This window comes from Xiphophorus couchianus, chromosome 13, assembly GCF_001444195.1.
Source record: "Xiphophorus couchianus chromosome 13, X_couchianus-1.0, whole genome shotgun sequence".
Lineage (NCBI taxonomy): Eukaryota > Metazoa > Chordata > Actinopteri > Cyprinodontiformes > Poeciliidae > Xiphophorus > Xiphophorus couchianus.
The window spans coordinates 28,131,346-28,151,038 of NC_040240.1; the positions used below are offsets into that span (position 1 = coordinate 28,131,346).

Below are 19,693 nucleotides of genomic sequence, written 5' to 3' on the forward strand. Positions count from 1 at the left end.
AATTTCCACAATAGACTGACATTAAAAGTGTCAGCAACATGTTTTTAGATCTATTTGTTCTGACATTTCTTTGAAATATGTTTTTTCCCCGTCATTTGTCATAAATACTAACATTCCGCAGAAGAAAATTTATCCATACTCCTTTTGTCAAAGACACGCTTTTCTTTACTTCAAAACCTAACAATAGGAATAAAATGGTGGCCGTTGGAAAACATTATAAATTTGCTACATGAGAAATTTGCCAAAAATTTGAAGTTGTGCTTTTTCCAAAGGTCAGGCAAAGGTAGTGGCTCTAATCCAGTTTTATTTAAACATATTTGGAAGTTTGTTCTTTCAGAAAAGAAAGCACATCTGTGATAACAACCCTAATACAAACTGGACTAATGTTGCAACATTCAGTCATAATTCACAGTGTCATTTTAGCAGAAACCCAAACACAGCATAACGTTACAGACACATTAACAGCAGTGCTCGGCAGTGGAGGAAGTCACCTGAGTGTTACTGAGACAACCATGAACTCTGAAAATATTAAACAGTCCTAATTCTTGTTCTTCACTTTTGTCAAGAACAAGAAAATGCTCCCAAAGACAGAGGCATCTGTACCAATGAATTAAAGCATTTTGGAAAGCAGTTCCAGTTAAAGACATCACTTTTGCTGGTGAATACTGGGTTATTTTAGAACATAACTGATGTGGACCTCTAGTTTATTATTTTTGAGGCAAATGTCATCAAGTCAGTCTATCATGAGAAACTGCTGAGACATAATGAAGCGTTGGTTCCACCAAACCCAAATGAGTTTGTGAGAGCGAGCCTTCGGCCCTCAGTCCTCCATGGTTGTGCTGTGCAAGGAACATAGTTTAGGTTGAACTCAGGCTCAGTGCGGTCCAGGTTGAGGGTTGGGGGCAGAACCCCGTGGTAGCAGGCCAGAGCAGTGAACGCTGCCTCCAGAGCCCCAGCAGCACCCAGCAGATGCCCCGTGGCTCCCTTAGTAGAAGAAACAGCCAGACTGTCAGTGCTGTGCTGGAAGAGCCTCTTAATGGCTGAATTTTCTGCAGCGTCACCCAAGGGCGTGGAGGTGGCGTGAGCGTTTATGTAGGTGACATCTGCCGGGGAGACCGCAGCATCTCTAAGGGCAGCAGACATACACCTGTTGAAACATCAGGCAGGCGATTAAGCAGGTCAAAAAGTTGATCTGACTTTCTACTTGATTCCTAATTTCAATGTTGAGCAAAATAAATAAATAAATAAATAGGTCTAACGAGTCACCTAAATGCTCCATCCCCGTCTGAAGAGGGTGCAGTAATGTGGGTGGCATCCCCTGAAAGCCCATAGCCCAGGACTTCTGCATAGATCCTGGCCCCTCTTCCTACTGCGTGACCCAGCTCCTCCAGCAGGACCACGGCTGCCCCCTCTCCCATCACAAACCCGTCTCTGTCTGGGTGGAAAGGCCTGGAGGCCAGCGGAGGGTCGTCGTTCCATTTGGTGGCGAGGGCGCGTGCTCTGGCAAAACCGGCCATTGACAGTGGTCCGATACAGGATTCTGTTCCACCTGTAACCATGGCAACAGCATCCCCGTGTGCGATGAACCTAGCTGCATCACCAATGGCGTGAGAGCCGGTTGTGCAGGCCGTGGACACAGCGTGGTTAGGGCCCTTCAGTCTGTGTTTGATGCTGATGTGACCCGCTGCCATGTTGACCAGGATGCGCGGCACAAAGAAAGGGCTCACTCTGTTGTAGCCCTTTTCTCTGAAAGCAGCGGAGGTGCGAGCAATCTCATCCAGTGACACCATCCCCATGCCTACAGCCACTCCCGTGTTAAGATGCTCCTCTGGGCTTTGGGGGCACCACCCTGAGTCCTCAAGAGCCAGCTGAGCAGCCCCGAGGGCCATTGCGGTGGCCGGGGACATGCTGTTCAATTCCGTACGTGTTGCAAATGTTTCCTCCCTAAACTGACCCTCATCCGACCCTCTAGGTACCACAGCAGCCACCTTACAGGGGATAGTCCTGTACTCCTCGGGGTCCAGGGCGACAATCCCACTCTGGCCACTGATGAGGCGTTCCCACACCAGAGCGGTGCCTGTGCCCAGGGGACACACCAGTCCTATTCCAGTAATAACAACCCTCCTCAGAGAGTGCTGTCCATACTGGGAGCTCTGGGTGGGTTGGTTAGAACAAAAGGCAGCCTTATGAAGCAGAGTTCTGCTGTAATGAAGATTCAGTTGGAGTTTTGTCCGACAGGACAGAGATAATGCGGACATTTTAATATTTCCCACAACTAAACCGATTGACCTAAGAAAAAAAACTAAAGCAGCTAGCCTTAAAAGCTAAGAGTTGATTGTTTTTAGCTTGTTTTAGGTATCAATGATGAACGCCATTTCAGTTTTTTTAATGACAAAAAATAAACTGACTTATTAGCTGTTTTAAAATTAAGAAATAAAATACACATATAGTTTAAAAATATAACTCTAAAGGTATAAACACAATTTCCGTGCAATTTTGAAGGTCATGATATTTTGTTAGGCAGCTTGTGGGACACATTCCTCGAGGACCCCAGGCGGAAGCAATTTAGCTCTAATTTGAAAGTACCAGTAGTCGTTGGCGCTACATCTTCTACCAAAAGCTATAAAACAAAATGTCTCTGTCTCCGGCGGTCACAACACTGTGTGACAACTCTGACGAGGTCTTCCTGGATGTGGCCAAGTTGCTGCTTACATATGCGGACAACATTATAAGGTATGTCCAGTAAACGGGTCAGTGGAACGTGTCAAGGTCCATCGGGATTTACTGTATCTTCCTGAAAATTACACACTAACTGCTTTGCTTTCTTTTATCAACTTCACGAGAAAACAAACGAAAATAAACATTCCGCTTTATGGTCTCTGTACGGTATGCATGCATTTGTGATGGTTTTAATAAGGTGATACAATTTTCTAATTTCAGACCTCGTTGTAGGTTTTTTATCAGGGTAATTTTGGTGTACGTGTCATCATTGGGGATCAGCGTAGAGGTAGAGATAAATTCTGCTTTTTCTTACATGTTCCGAAAACACGCGAAATACAAATAGCAATAATATTATATATCTGCCCGTTTTATGTAAAATATAGTATTATTTATATCTTCACAGTGGTGCAATTTGTAGCACTCCTTAACTCTTAACTGGACTGCACTTAAAATCTGGTCTCCACTTTATACCTTGCACATGTACAGAGCTAAATAACTTCTATTTTACTGTCAGTCCTGCACTTTATATTTTATATTTAGATTTATATTCATATTTTATACTGTATTTTATTTTATTCTGGAGTAACCTCACAACATTGAAAGCTCAAAACATTGTCCTGAGCCGTATGCAACGAAATTTCGTTCTGTATACACCCTGTGCATGCAAAATGACAATAAAGTCAGTCTAAGTCTAAGTCTAAGACTCCTGGATTCGAATCCCAGCTTGGGGTTTTCTTGCATGGATTTTGCGTGTTCTTCCTGTGCATGCGTAAATTCTCTCCGGGTACTCCGGCTTCCTACCATAGTCCAAAAACCAAACATGACTGGCAGGTCAATTGATATCTCTAAATTCTCCATAGGTGTGGTTGTGTGTGTGCATGATTGTTTGTCCCGCTTGTCTCTGTGTTGCCCTGCAATAGACTGGCGACTTGTCCAGGGTGACTCCGCCTCTCACGTGTTGACTGCTGGAGAAAGGCATCAGCATCCATCACTACCTCACTAGGAATAAACGTGTATGATAATGGATGGATGGATTATTAACAGCGCTCATTAATTTCAGTGGAACTTGATGGTGTTTGTTGTACAGTTACATCTCCGTTGATCAGCACACCCTCAGCCGAAGGAGGTCTGGACAGTCACAGCTGTGTTTCAGCAAGTTATAGTTCATTGTGGACTTCATCCTGGGGGTTCCTATATGTTTCTTGAACGACCTCATTTATTTCTATTCTGATCTAGAGTGTTGTGGCTTTAAATGCCTTGATACCTGAGTGGCTCAGGTAATTCTCTCTTTGAGTCTTCAGAGGTGTTTTCTTGGACCAGAATCATTTCCAACCTACTTTAACTGTCTCCTAAGCTGACTGCTTAAGAAAGTTTAATATCTCATTTTTATAGTTGCATATGTAGCACTGACCCATTTTTACATTTTGAATATCTGTCAGAGAATAAAACCTAGTTGTTTTCAAATTTAAAAGTGATGATCTGTGGACCTCATGGTACTTTCAGCTTCCCATCTATTGATCACGGCAGATTTGTGTCCGGTATTAAAACTCACACAAGCTTCCTTTAAAACATTTGTAATCACTGACTTTTAATTTTTTTTTTTTTACTTTTTTTTTTACCCCTCCAGGGGGCTCTAGTGTCCCTTATATGATAGTAGGCTGACAGGAAACGGGGAAGGAGAGGGGGAAGACATGCGGCAAATGTCCTCTGGTCCGGGAGTCGAACCCGCGACGGCCGCGTTGAGGACTCAAGGCCTCCAAATACGGGTCGCGCTAACCATTACGCCACCACGGCACGCCCACTGACTTTTAATTTTAAATATGTAGTAAAATGTTCACTGAATAGAAATCAAATTCTGCCATCTTGTTTTCTATGTCACTGCCAACAGGTGTCCAACTGAGGAAAAGTACAGGTCTATCCGTATCGGCAACCCCACCTTCTCCACCAAGCTGCTGCCTGTCAAAGGAGCTGTGGAATGTCTCTTTGAGATGGGATTTGAGGAGGTAAATGGACAACTATCATTAATGTCACAAATTCTAAAGCTGCTGCTCCTGTTGTGTAACATTGTTACCAGCTGATTTCTCTAACCCTTTCCAGGCTGAAACCCATCTGGTCTTCCCCCAGTCTGCATCAGTGGAGCAGCTGAAGCACATCAGGGACTGTATTGCTGCAGAGCGGGATCTGAGACTGCGTGGGGGGCGTCCTGTCCGACCTGCTTCTCAGCCTGCTGTGGCCTCAGCATCGGCACCGGAGAGCTGCGCTGCTGCTTCCAGCCCACCAGCAGTGCCATCTACCCAACAACCTTCATCCCTGGTAGATACACTCACTGCTTCTGTGTTGTTTCTAACAGTAAAGCGTGTTCATTCTTCTTTGATTTTCTTTGGGTTCCACTATCAAACTGAAACATTTATTTGTTCTTATAATCATGAACAACTTTTCAATTTCAGAAATACTTTATTGATGCCAAATGAAAATGAAATGTTGTTGCAACTCATATTAATTCTAATACAAATTTAATTCATTTGCATGGTATATTGTTATTGAGAATCCTCTAGAGCAGCGTTTCCCAATTCCGGTCCTCAGGCCTCCCTGCTCTGCATGTTTTAGATGTGCCTCTATTCCAGAGCAGCTGATTCAAATGATTGCATGACCATCAAGTGCTGCAGAAACCTGTTGATCACCCATATATTCAATCCAGGTGTGTAGCAGAAGGGAAACACCTAAAACATGCAGGGCAGGGAGGCCTGAGGACCGGAATTGGGAAACGCCGCTCTAGAGCAGTGTTTCCCAACCCTGGTCCTCTAAACCAGGGTTGGGGAAACACTGCCCAACCCTGGACAGTTTAGGTATTTAGGTATACCTAAATGTTTTAGGCATTTCCTTACTTCAGCCCAGCTGATTTCAATTGATGACTGATTAACAGGTGTTTTTTGAACTGCAGTCAGTTGAATCAGGCACATTAAAGCAGGGAAACCTCTAAAACATGTAGAACAGTGTGCCTTGAGGACCAGGGTTGGGAAACACTGCTCTAGGGCACAGGTGTCAAACTCCAGTTCTCAAGGGCCGGTGTCCAGCAACTTTTAGATGTGCCTCTGCTGCACCACACCTGAATAAAATAATTAGGTCATTAGCAAGGCTCTGGAGAACTGATCTACACAAAGGAGGAGGTAATTAAGTCATTTCATTCCAGTGTTTTGTACCTGTGGCACATCTAAGAACTGCAGGACAGCGACACTTGAGGACTGGAGTTTGACACCCTTGCTCTAGGGCCACCATCAGAGTTGCCTCTGGAGAGCAATGTGGTTGAAGATTCCTTAGTAACTGTTGCACAGTGAGACGGCCAAGCATTTTAGCAGCAACTTGGAGTTCAAGCAGGGGGATTTTTACATTATATACTGGATTATCAGTGACTACATTCAATTCCACATACTTGTTAACGTCCCTCTGTTAAGTCAATTTAATTAAGTTTTTTTGTATTTCACCAATTTTCTAAATTCAGTGGCTTTATGTCAGTGTTGTGTGATGCAGACATGGTACTGTGTTGTGGTGGAACAGGTCAGCTGGTGCTGCAAACATGCAAGACTGCAAGACATGGTTGATGTAAAAGCATTTTACATCAACCAGTCTATTGATTCATTTATTGATAAATAAAATCAAAAGATTTGGTAATATTATTGTACTGTAAACAGTCTGCTTTTTCACTTATTGCATATTACATCATAATCTTGACAAAGATTTGCTCATTAAACTACTAAATATGCTTAAAGTTTCTATTTCAGCATTATTAAAATGACAGACCATGTTGAAGACAAATTTAAAAGTGTAATAACTGGAGTCTAACATAGTTATAAAGATGTTATGCAAATTTAAATGTTCTAAAAATGAAATAAATAAATCTGACGCTGTATGCTGCATAATGTGGCAAATGTAGCATCTGGCCTTGCCTCTGAGAACAGAATCGGTGTTAGTAAGGCAGAAGGCAGAGCTGATTGGTTCACATGGGTAGGAACAGTGGTCCAATCAGCAGCAGGAGGGAAGGTGAGGCCACAGTGCAACCAGTCAGACTGGAATGGAACAATCTACTCCATCAGACAGGACCACAACTGGTAAGTGGATGAAAGCGAAAGCGTTTGACTTTTGAAGGCTGACTTTTGTTTTGACACGATGAACATTGACATACCAGAGAGCTGATTTTGTCAACTGGTACACTGCACTGCTCTGTCCTCTGGCCCCAGACCAGAGCAACACCGTGAACAGCAGGTAAACTCAAAGCTCCGAGCCACCGCTGCCTTCTTCCTGCTCACTGGGAGAGAAGAAGCAGCAGTAAATCAACACTGCTCAACTTTTTATTAACTTCTACTTTGGGTCCTTTAGCCCTGTCTACTGTATGTCTGAGCCAGTCATGGAAACTGCCATTGTTCCATCTGGCCTGGTGGTACGAAGCTAAGTCTCCAGCTTGAGACTGTGTGGTTTGTAAATTGCAGTCAGGAGCAGAGATGAGTTTGAAAGTTCTGACTGAGGCTACACTAACTACAGTAAATGATTTGCAATTACATGCATTGAAATGTATATTCTAAAACCTGAAATGAAAGCAGTTCATGTAGCCTATAGCTTGGAATCTCTGCTAGCTTGGCATTTCCACCGGGGGTAGTGATAACGATGACAACTGCTCAAATACGAGTTCATCCAGTTAACTCTGAAAGTAAGGGGAAGTAAGGCACTATTAACCCCATATGTTTCCAAGAAACTGCAGTAGGACAAGAGGATTACACAATTTATGGCTGTGAATGAGCAACTCATTACTGTGGTGGAGAATACAGCTGCTGCTGGAACTACAGTACGTTGTCTCTTTGGAATACTGTGTAGTTGACTAATCTGTCTAAACTAGTTCATGTAGTTCATCTCCTCCAAAGTTTATCTGCTCTCACCACTGTTGACTTTGCTTAGGACTTTAGAGGCTTTCATAAATTCATGATGTTTAAAGGGCATGATCCACCTAAACACAAATTTGTTAAGATAGAAATAATATTTTTAGCTAACATTGACAGTCATTCCAAACCATAATCTCAAATAAGTAAATTTAGTTTTTGAATTTGTGATGGAGTCTTAAAATATTTATGGATTTTAAAAACTGGCAACTTAAAATGAACACAAAGAAACTAGCATTATGGCACTATTTTGCAATCTGTTAAAGTACCATGTATGCTTTTCAGCACCGTTAGTACCTATATTAATTGCTTATTAATGTTGGTGGTCTGCTATGACTGATTGTGACTTGAACACCCCACCTCCCCCATGGAGAGCCCTGCAGAAAAGAGGAAGTTGGGTTCCATGGCAGTCTCTTCGCTTCCTGCATGTTGTTCAGTCCTTCAAAACTGGTGCCCTACCAAGTTGTAGCAGTCAAAGAGTTCAGCTGATATCACTTTCAGTCTACTTAGTTGACTAACTGGTGTTTTTGAAATCGTTGTGTTGGAAATGATTGCCTCTAAAAAGGAAAAAAAAAAACTTCACAATGTCAAAGAGGGTTTAGCAAGCTTTAGAGTGGCAACAGAATCATGGTTTTCTCTGATGAATCCTTCTTGTGATTGTATGGGACTTGTCAAAAATCAGTTACCTGGAAAAGATTATGGGAAAGCAGCCATGAGTTTAGGTACTGATCTAAGGTAGACACTTCTTCCAGCAATCCAGGATCAACCTGCTGAGAATCAGAGGATTTTTCAACAGGATGAAGTGCCGTTTCACACAGCAAAACTGATAATCAAGAGGCTCAGAGATCAGAACATTGAGATCCTGGACCTGTGGTTGGGTTGTCCATTTCAGTCCGAGTCTGCAGTCGGTTCTCCGAATTGAGATGGAGACTAACCGCGCTAGATCCAAACACTAAGAAGAGATGTATAGGTCATCATCAGTCAGGTTTAGTTCTAGTATTTCACACAGAATTACTAGTTATGAAAACCAGTATTGACTTCACTCAAACATTTGATCAGTTTGCTGATCAAAGATGTTGGAAAGTTTATTGTTCATCAGTTTACTGTAGAAATCAGTAAATTGTCTAAAAATACCACCTGTGTGAGGAGTGACTGTACATCAGAGGGGTTGAGAGCTCACACAGCGCCTTTTAAGCCAAGCTTTATAGAATCTTGAGTTTACAAATGGTTGGAATGGTTCCATTCAGTTATATCGGAAATGGCTGAGAGTGCATTCACTTGGACACCAACCTCTGGCTTGGAATTTTATTTTAAAAAACTCTGTTTTTTTGTCTTTCAGGAGAGCAGCATGAGTTTCTTTGTGACTCTTCAGTCCAACTTCCAACATGTGATGCAGTATGAAAACCCCGAGCTGCAGCTGAAAGCCAGAAGCATCATCCCTCATCACCAGTTGTCCTCCTCTGCTCAACACAAGCTGAAGGAGCTGAAGGAGGCTGACCCAGGTGAGATCACCCCTCAGCAACCACACCCACCCCATTCTGTCACACCTGTGCTTTTGCCTACCCTGCTCACCTCTCAAACTAGAGAATCAGAGGAAAGTCATTTTGCTGTCTTTATGTGTAGAATGTAAGTTGGGAATAGAAGACTGCTTGGTGCTGGAGCTGCTCCGGTGGTTCAAGTGCGACTTCTTCTCCTGGGTGGACTCCTTGCCCTGCAGCCAGTGTGGGGGCCCCACCAAACACGGTCCGGCCCTCGGGCCCACGGCGGAGGAACTACGCTGGGGAGCTCAGCGAGTGGAGAACCACTACTGTCAGAGCTGCCAGCTCTCTACCAGATTCCCTAGGTGTGTGTACGTGGGGGTGTGTGTGTGTAAGAGAGAGAGGCAGAGACATTTTTAATACAAGTTCTGTGGAAAGGACTGGCATTGAAACTAGAATTTAGTTTGAGATGTGATATAGCTGTGTAAATAAGTAGTCAGAGATGCACAATTTATTAATAGCATTTTTTAAATTATTGATGTTTTTAACACTATATATCACATCAATAATTCTTTGAGTCAACAGTACAACCTTTTCTGTTAATAAGCTTGATTCCATTTTTTTAATGAGCATTTGTGGGTTTTGTCTCCTACGGTCAACATTAGGTATAATCACCCTGAAAAGCTTTTAGAAACCAGGAGGGGGCGCTGTGGAGAGTGGGCCAACTGTTTTACTTTGTGCTGCAGAGCCATGGGCCTTGAGGCCAGGTACATCTGGGACAGTACAGGTATGTCCATGTTCCATAGTACATCAGTAACTCTCATTTAGTATTCTGTTGAGCATGGGCGTAGGTTTGGGTATGGATGGTTGTGACATGTCACGACCAATATTCAAGGGATATAAAATAGTCCCGACCAATTTTTGCCATATTAATTACAAAAAAAGAAACATATGTATTCTTTAACAAAAACAAAATTAATAAACGAAAATCTACATTGATTAGTTCAGTAAGTTGTAAGATCCCACCAAAAACTTAGACCAAACCTACGCCCTTGATTTTTTAATTCTACCTGTGCACAATAGGAAACTTGATCAATCGTAAAATGTTCGATACCATTTTGACCTCAAGCGACACGAATGTCGGGTTTTTTAGGTTCTGATGGGTCCGCAGTGTTTCCTGATCCATTCTGATGTCATACAGCACTGTGCCACGATGGACACAGTTTTTTATTCCTGCAAGAGTTTTTGCTTCTAAGGACATGGTGGAGTATCAGGTGGACATTTCCAAAAGACGCGGGTTCATAGCAGCTCTTTGCCGCTGCGTAGTGTCCGTCTCTAGGCAACCGTGACAGCAGCGTCTGTTCTGCGGGTCCTATTTACGTCCCGCCACTACAATTTAACTGAGCTTAATATTTCCTGTGTTTTATTTTGGCCATTATTGTTTTATTTAGTGTTGATATGTGTGTGTGTGATAGGCGTGTGCGTCGAACATTTATAAAAATGCGGAACAAATCCGTATTTTTTGTTCAACATTTAACAGCCAAATACGATTCCATATTTTAGGGCACGGGTGGCAACCCCATGCCCTCATGCTAACATTAGCCTTGTATCTAAAATACAAGGCATTTTACATAATTTCATATGTAAAATGAAATTTTACATATGAAATTATGTAAAATAGTTAATCATTAATCATAGTTAATGATTAACTATGTTTATCATTAAGTCACTGTAAATTAACATGCTGGTGCCACACATGCTAATGACAGCATTTAAGCTAACCTTGGCATTTTGGATAATTGTAATTTATACACCAATATTAGCATACTGAATGATACCAGTAGCATGTGTGATGTCACCAGCACGTTTGCTTACATTGATGTAGTCCATTCAGTATGGTAAATATTGCTAATAAATATTAAATTATGTAAAATGCTTATTTAGGGACAAGGCTAATGTTAGCAGGATGGCTATCATTAGCATATTGAGTCACTAGCATGTCGATATTACTTGCATCACTTAAGTTAAACTTAGGATTTTGTATAATTTTAATTTATACACTAATGTCTGCATACTGACTGGAGTAATTTTGTGTTAACATGCTAGTGATAACCTATGTCCTACTGGTAGTATCTACTGGCTAGTGACTCAATATGCTAATGACAACCATCATGCTAACATTAGCCTTGTACCTAAAATAATCATTTTACATAATTAATATTTATTAGCAATATTTATCATACTGAATGGATTAAGTCAATGTAAATTAACACGCTGGTGACATCATAGGTGCTACTGACGTCACTTAAGCTAAATTTAGCATTTTGAATAATTTTTATACACTAATGTTAGCATACTGAATGGAGTAATTTTGTGTTAACATGCTAGCGATAACCCTCGTCCATATGGTAGTATCAACATGCTAGTGACTCAATGTACTAATTATAGCCCTCATGCTAACATTAGCCTTGTACCTAAAATAAGCATTTTTGCTCATTTTTTGTTTATTATCTATGTTTATCATACTGAATAGATCAAGTCTTGTTAAAAACAAAGGTTATACAAACAATTTAAAAATGACCTAACTACTAGTTAACAAACAATTATAAAATGACCTAACTAACTACTAGTTAACAAACAAACAATTTTAAAATGACCTAACTAACTACTAGTTAACAAACAAACAATTTTAAAATGACCTAACTAACTACTAGTTAACAAACAAAATGACCTAACAAGCTACTAGTTAACAAACAAACAATTGTAAAATGACCTAACTAACTATTGAACAATTTTAAAATGACTTAACTAACTACTAGTTAACAAACAATTTTAAAATGACCTAACTAACTATTGAACAATTTTAAAATGACCTAACTGACTATTGAACAATCAATTGTAAAATGACCTAAGTAATTACTAACAATTTTAAAATGAACTACTAAAAAACAATTTTAAAATGACCTAACTAACTACTAGTTAACAAACAAACAATTTTAAAATGACCTAACTACTAAAAAACAATTATATAAAGACCTAAGTACTAATCGAATACATTTTAAATGACCCAACTGGAGGAATGAACGGCTCCACAAGTGTGATTTCATCCCACCTGGGCTCCAGTTCTAATTCCTCTTCCTGCAGGGTCTCTGGATGAACCCAGACCTCCCTGGGCATGATTTTAAACCTTTTCTCCAGTTCTAATTCCTGTGAGTCTTGTGAGGTTGACAGGATCTCTGGTTCAAAGTTTTCTAGATATATGATGTCTGACACATCATCTGGATCAATGAAGGCCTTCGCAGGTGAGATTTCATCCCACCTGGGCTCCAGTTCTAATTCCTCTTCCTGGGGGCGTTTGGTTGACAAACTCTCTGCAGGAATCAAGCCTGCCATGGCCGTGGTGTGAGAGGTTTTGGGTTTTTCTGGTAGATTCACTGGAGTAACCTTAGATGAATGTTTCCGAGCGAACCTAGTGAAAAAACCCGTGATCCTCCCTTTCAGACGTTCAAACATAGATTTTGGGTCAGCTGGGCGGACAACGGCTTTCTTGGATTCCTCTGCATGCAATCTGACAAAAAGATCCTTTATCATCACTTTGGTTTCGTCAACCATGCCACTGATTGCTTGTTCAACGTGCTTGCTTGAATTGTCGTCAGAGTCGAAGCTGGAATTGACTCTTTCCACCACATATTTGACAATGAGCTTGTTTAAATTGTCAGTGTGTTCTGTTCGGACATCTCCGCTGACCTTTACGACTCTTGCGAAGGCTTCAGGCACCTTGTTGCCAACTATTACTTCTATGACTTCAGTGGTGCAATTGTCCTTTGGAAGAGTATCCAGAGCATTAGCTACAAAGAGCTCCAAGATATTTTCCAAAATCCTGACCAGAATGGAAGTGGTGGTGCGAGTGGGGTTTCCTGTTGCCAGACGCATCCACTCAATCCAGGTCAAACGGATGAAAAGTGGATGGATTATACCCCTCAGGGTGTTGACCGCGATGGTCTGGGTTGGAGAACTCATTCCACTTGGCATAATCGCTGTAGACTTCACTGGTTTGGGGATAAGCTTAAAGTTTTCTGCTAAAATAGCAAGAACAACAAGTACTGACCCAGGTTCTGCGACCAACGAGTGCAAAATGAGGGTTAGAGAAGAAGAAAGTGCAACTAAAGACCCTGACGTTTATGACGTCTGTTCACACGTCATAGGCATCAAACCCACCGAATTCTATGTTCTCACGTAATAAGTCACGTTTCCTAGACTTATGTGAAAAGCTGTGTCCGAATTCAGGGTCTGCATCCGGGTCCTTCGAAGACCGCGAATATCGACGACCGGAAGAGAGAAGCTATGAATTCGGACAGGTTTAGCCTTTAGCTAGCTGCCTAGCCTCCGCCTCAGCGTAACTTATGTTGCCTAGCAACCGTGACAGCAAAGAAAAAAAAAAAAACGGTGCCGAAGTTTGTTTTTTAGCCATTTGTACTCCTGATTTGTGTATTATTCTTCACATTTTGTAGAAAAGGCTGTTCCATAGTAAAAAAAAGAAATCAGTTAGTTTTATTCTAAAATGTTCAAGCACGTACAAGAAATGAATAAAAGCAAATTTACAAATGTATACTCTCCAGATCTAAGACATGTTACAGTTAAATTAAACTATTATGTTTGAAGGCTTAACTTGCTCAGAAATAAATTAAATACTTTAATAAACTGAAAAATGTCGGCGTTTAACTTCCCCTCATTGGGGAAAACTAGCGGGAGATTTTAAAGCGACGTCCCGGGAGTTAGCCGTTCTCTCCGGTAAACCGAACCGGAACCTAGACCAGGTGACGGAGGCTAGGGGAGCTGGCTGTTAATGCAGCGGGAGAGGACGTCTCCGAAACTGTCGGAGCAATTGCAATTAGGTGATGCATTGATGAACCCATGGGCGTAGGTTTGGGTATGGACGGTCGCGACATGTCATGACCAATATTCAAGGGATATAAAATAGTCCCGACCAATTTTTGCCATAAAAAAAAAACAACAAAAAAAAAACATGTATTTTTTAACAAAAACAAAACAAATAAACGAAAATCTACATTGATTAGTTTAATATTTCAATATACTACGCAGTGGTAGCATTCATTTTAAATGTTGGTGAGTAAGTTGTAAGGTCCCACCAAAACTTAGACCAAACCTACGCCCTTGCTGTTGAGTGTCACCTGCTAAACGTATTTTCTCATTGTTTTTACTGCATTCCTACCAGAAAACAGTTTTTTTTTTTACTTTGCAGAACTTTCAGTTTCAGTTTGACTGTTCTCTGGACTGCATCACTCATAAGTTATTATATCCCTGTGTATTATAGCTTCCTGCAATTTGTTTCTTTTGGTCTGGAACCAAAGCTTGATCCTGCTTGCAGTACTGAAGTGAATACAAAGCAGCGTTTGTCTTGTTGCAGACCACGTGTGGACAGAGATTTACTCAGTGTCTCAGCATCGCTGGCTGCACTGCGACTCGTGTGAGAACGTCTGTGATAAGCCGCTGCTGTACGAGATCGGCTGGGGAAAGGAACTGGCTTACATCCTGGCTTTCTCCAAGGACCAGGTCAGAGCAGCACTTGGTCAGCAGCTTCTGCTTCTGCCACTATCAGTACTGATAAAGCTAGTTGGCAAGACATAAGCCCCACCTTCTGTTGCCATATCTAAAGCTAACAAACTGTTATTAAAGGAAAAACACAAACAAAAAGGGTAAAATTATTTTCCATTTGTGGATGTCTGCTTTAAAAATTAGTGTAAAAGTCCATATTGAAAGCTTTCTGTTGAGGTACATTTTATGCATCCTTTCTGGTCTGTAAATCCCTGAAGATGAGGAGTTGTAAAGTGTTTCCAAGTATGGCAATGCTCGAGTTGCTGCTCTTCCTGTCCAGGACTTGTTGCCTAAGCAACCCCAACCTTTTATAGTGGATGTAGAGCAGGGGTGCCCAAAGTCGGTCCTCGAGGGCCGGCATCCTGCACGTTTTAGTTCTCTCCCTGGTGGTACCAACAACCTTCTCAGCAGGTCAATGTTCTTCTTAGGCCTTCTAACGAGCCATCATTGGATCCAGGTGTGTTAAACCAGGGAGAGAACTAAAATATGCAGGATGCCGGCCCTCAGGGACCCACTTTGGGCACCCCTGACGTAGAGTTTAGATATTTGGCCCGAGCTCAGGCCAGAATTATTTGCTTGATGGTCAGGGCGGGCTCTGGCTTCTGTGGCTCATTTAATAAGCCTGCAATACGTCCAGCGCAGAAAAAGCCAAACCAGAATGCATGATGTAAAGATGTGTTAATCTGCTTATTATGCTATATGAGTAGATAGTTTAATCAGTTAAGGAAATAAAGAAAGTAAGTAGGGTGCAGAAGTTAATCGGACTGTAACAAGCACAGCACACTGCATGCACCTCCACCAGCAGCTGCAGAGATGGAATCTTTTCAATCACACAACCCAGTCACTTGTTGTGTTATCGGTTACGAGTGACAAGATGGAGCTGGAGGATGTTCAATAAAAGCTAAACACAGTAAAAGTAACACTGCTTGCTTGGTGGATTGAAAAAGAAATTAGTAAAATCTTAATTAAAATAATATGTTGAGTTTACTTGGGGCTCAGGCCTATAATGAATGCTGATCAGTTAGGTTGGATCAGGCTTGGCCACAGTGTATAAGGACTCTGGCTTGGGCAGGCTGGACTTTTTTAAGCTCGATATGATCTCTAGATGGATATTTCAGGAAAATAAGAACGTGTGAATATTTTACTAGTATTAATCTGTGTTGCAATTCCAAACAAAGCACATTTTTGTCTGTATGATTGCTAAGGTTCTTTGATAAATTGGCTCTGATGTCCTTAACTTTGGGAGATTTGCAATCAGGTAATACCAACATAAGAAACTGATCTTATTCACTGGTCTTATCTATGTCCACTAAGGTCTGGAAATCAGCCGCTGTCCCCTTCTGCTCTGCCCTGAGAGAGGGCCCACTGACAGACACCAGCTCATGTCTGTTAATAGTCACCACACTGATGCCAACTTTGTAATGTTGTTTACTATTTAGTGACTTTTTTGTCTGAAAAGTCATCAATCAGAATGGTAATAGGCAGGTCAGGCTACTAAAAGATTAATTGTTTATGGGTTTTGTGGTGTTTCATTATGGTGTAATGATTAAACATAAAATATCTATAAAACGTAAGTGAAAATGTTTGTATTTGGTAAAAGGTATTTTATATAAACAGGTGGAGATTGGTGAATTGAGATCCCCCTGTGAATTAAAGGTGGTTTGGTCCGTCACATCTGGGACTATTTAAGGCTGCAGTTTCACCTGTGAAATTCTTTTTGATGCTGTGTGAAGAATAAACCACTGCTGTTTCCACCCCACTCTGCCTCAGCTTTTCATCCTCACCGTAAAATCCAGCCGTAAAAGGCCGCCTTGTTACAATTAGAAGTATAGTTAATGACAGAAATCACTGTGAAACGGGGTTTTACTGTTATTACAAAACAAAATGGTTGCAGAGTTAAAATTTAAACTTTCTTCAGCATCTCTTTTTATAATCAGTGTGTTTGGTATGGTTGGGTTTTCTGAACAACAGCATAAAAAAGGCTGAAACATGACTTCCACACAGTTTCTCTGAGTTATGCTTTTCAGTTTCCGTCTGACTGGTGACCAATTCAGGGGCGAGTCAACTGGAAACGGTCTGACTCTAGTGTCTAGCTGATTTTCCAGTGCATCTTTATCTCTACTGTTTCCATTTGCATCAGGGATTGCTGATATTCAAACCACCCTGGTGCTTTTTTAAATTGCAGTACTTACACATAAGAATCTGCTTTTTGCAAAACCACAGACATGTTTGGTTATGTGACAAAATGTTTCAAGTATTTCAGGGGTGTTTAAGTTGATCATCTTGTCAACTGTTCATGGTCCAGTTTGGGGGTTTTTTTTCTCATTGCGGAGAATTCAATGTTTTATGGTTCAGCATTAGTTCTAAGATAGAGATTAAATTCTTTTCACTTTATAATGGTTAAAACAAAGAGCACACTCACATTTTGTGTGTTTTTTACTTCTTCAGGTGGTTGATGTGACATGGAGATATTCCTGCAAACATGCAGAGGTTTTGTCGAGGAGAACCAGGGTGCAGGAGGCTTGGCTGCTACACACCATAAATGGCCTCAATGCTGCTGTGAGTTCCAGCGGTTTCTAACCTGCTTTTCAGAATGATTCGATGTGGTGGCAGTGGTAGAAACTTAAAACCTTGTATTTGTTCTCTAACAATGAAGAGACAGCAGACCCTGAGTCCAGACAGGAAGAGGGAACTGACAGAGAGGCTGCTTGTTGAGCTAGTGGAGTTCATTTCGCCAAAGACACCCAAACCGGGAGAACTGGGAGGCCGCAGCTCTGGGTCTTTGGCCTGGAGAATGGCGCGTGGGGAAACCAGAGCAGCTGATAAAAAGGTATCCACACAGGTAGAGTAATTCACTGAGACGAGGCCGATACACTTGAACAAGATGATGAGTGTGTTAGATCAAAGCAGATTGTTCCTGCAGGCTGGGGCAAGAGCTTAAAGACCACCTTTACTCCATCAGTTTTTATTGTTGCAGTTTGCTAAATATTCTAAATTCATTTAGAGATTTTCTAGTCCCACATAGCAGTTTACCTTAGAGCCACATTCATACACAGATTGGAAGGCAACGTGTGGTTATAGTTCCTTACCAAGGGGCACATCGACACATGGTAGAGGTGGAAGTTGGAAGCAAACCTACATTTTTCCAATTTCAATTCAGCTACTGCTCCCATTGAGCTGGCCCAACTGTTCGCATTGAGTCCTAAATTACGATGAGTGATTACTATGTGACAGAATTCAAATTAATAAATACTGCATTGAGCCCAAAGAAAGATTAAATATTGCAGTGACTCATATTAGTTATAGTGCGTCACTTAGAAAGTTGTTGAAAATAAATGTAATTAACAGAATATTAAAAAATGATGTGCATGATTTCAGATCCTCACACCATCTGGAACCATTGGTCAATCCTCACACATGGGCAAAAGAGGGTGTCTATTTCTTTTTTATTTAACCATGCATGTGTTTGTTTCAGACTGAAGCTTTTGTGTTCACGCCGACTGATGAGGAAAAGAAGGCCAGGTTGTTTCATGTGCGCTACAGCGCCCCAAAGGACCAGTACTGTCGGGTGTCCAGCTCCTCTGAAATAATCCCAAACTGGGATCAGTGTGTATGGACAAAGGAGTCCGTCTTCAGGAAAGTGGAGAATGATTGGAAGATGGTGTGTTTATTATTCTTGATATAGCAACAAAAAAGATTAAAAAAAATTAAGTTTATGCTTGCTTTTTAGTAAATGTTTAGTCTTTAAAGATGTGTTTTAAATAATTACAACAAACAATTTTATTGTATTCATTATTGTCTCAATTTCAGACTCCTAAAATGAAATGCATATTTTTATTATGCTACTAGTGGTTAATGTGGGTAAAGATCTCCTTTGATTTTTAATTTACATTTTTACTTATTTGAAAACTTAATACCTAAGAAAAATAAGATGAAAGTAAGTACACGTATATTTAGATTCTGAAAAAAATTGCTGGTGAACTTATTAGCACTCTTCTTCAAGCCTTAAGTTCTAAACTTCCAGTATACAGTTTGTGGCTGTAATTGTGGTTGATTGACTTTCTTTTTGTAGGTTTACATTGCACGGACAGAAGGCTCTACTGTTGGAAGAATCAGCTGGAAATTTGACTTCGCTTCAGCTGGGTTGAAGATCCATTCTGTCTCTGTCATGGCCAACAGCAAAACCTTCCAGTCTGGGAAAGTCTGCTGGAGCTTGCAGTCGGGACAGATGACAACCGAGTTTTCTGGCGGTATATCTATGTGCTATGCTTTAAGGGGAACAAAGATATTTTATTATCCGTTTAGGTTTTTTGTCTAACCTTTACCTCGTGTTTTTGATCCCTCAGATGGAAGGCTCCAGTCGTTCTCCAGCCTGTCTGCATCTTCAGAGCTGATTGTGGCAGCAGAACTCAGTGGGGGAGACGGGGAAACCTCATGGCAGCACTCTCAGCTATTCAGACAGGGCTTGAATGAACAAGAGGCTTCATTTGAAGTTGTCATCCAACTACAAGATGCATAATATTTGTTTTTACTTTAAATGTGACCCTTTTTTCTCACTTTTAATTGTCCATGTCTAGTTTGGAACAAAAAGAATCTGTATACAGTTAACATTGTCAAAGAGAATAGTGCAATATTTAAACAACTGTGTGACCTGATAGTAGATGAATGAATGGATATACCTGTTGCATATTTTTCAATTATTTGGTTTGGGGCATTAACTCATAAACGAGGTACAAATGTAACCAGAAGCCATACAGTTTTGGAATATTTGCTTTCAATGTAAAAAAGTACTTACAATTTGAGGCTCAAGGGCAAGCCCATCACAGCTCTGATATTTCCTGTTAGTAATAAAAGTCTTATTTGCAGTGTTTTATAATTATTTACATCACTTCATGCAGGCAGTGTTCTAATTGCAATATGTAGGTACGAGGAGAAAGACATTGCTATAAG

The 19,693-nt window shown here is 41.0% G+C and overlaps 2 protein-coding genes across 4 annotated transcripts; one reads left to right on the forward strand and one right to left on the reverse strand.

The window, feature by feature from the left end:
* Positions 1–284: 284 nt before the first annotated feature.
* oxsm (3-oxoacyl-ACP synthase, mitochondrial) lies at positions 285–2,357 on the reverse strand. Its single transcript, XM_028035187.1, has 2 exons — positions 1,267–2,357; positions 285–1,147 (listed from the first exon to the last, which is right to left on the reverse strand). The coding sequence occupies exons 1-2, from the start codon at positions 2,256–2,258 to the stop codon at positions 742–744; spliced, it is 1,398 nt and encodes a 465-aa protein (XP_027890988.1). The 5' UTR covers positions 2,259–2,357; the 3' UTR covers positions 285–741.
* Positions 2,358–2,536: 179 nt separating this feature from the next.
* Positions 2,537–19,619, forward strand: ngly1 (N-glycanase 1). 3 transcript variants are annotated; one of them, XM_028037035.1, is made up of 12 exons: positions 2,537–2,733; positions 4,610–4,724; positions 4,819–5,034; positions 8,989–9,151; positions 9,273–9,492; positions 9,793–9,914; positions 14,556–14,701; positions 17,192–17,302; positions 17,400–17,585; positions 18,219–18,404; positions 18,816–18,993; positions 19,090–19,619. In XM_028037035.1, exons 1-12 carry the CDS (start codon positions 2,633–2,635, stop codon positions 19,260–19,262), a joined length of 1,917 nt encoding a protein of 638 aa, XP_027892836.1. In that variant the 5' UTR covers positions 2,537–2,632; the 3' UTR covers positions 19,263–19,619. The 3 variants fall into 3 exon arrangements, with proteins under 3 accessions (XP_027892836.1, XP_027892838.1, XP_027892839.1); XM_028037037.1 differs by having other exon boundaries at positions 2,538–2,733; positions 17,400–17,573; XM_028037038.1 differs by lacking the exons at positions 2,537–2,733; positions 4,610–4,724; positions 4,819–5,034 and adding an exon at positions 6,705–6,827.
* The last annotated feature ends 74 nt before the right edge of the window (positions 19,620–19,693 follow it).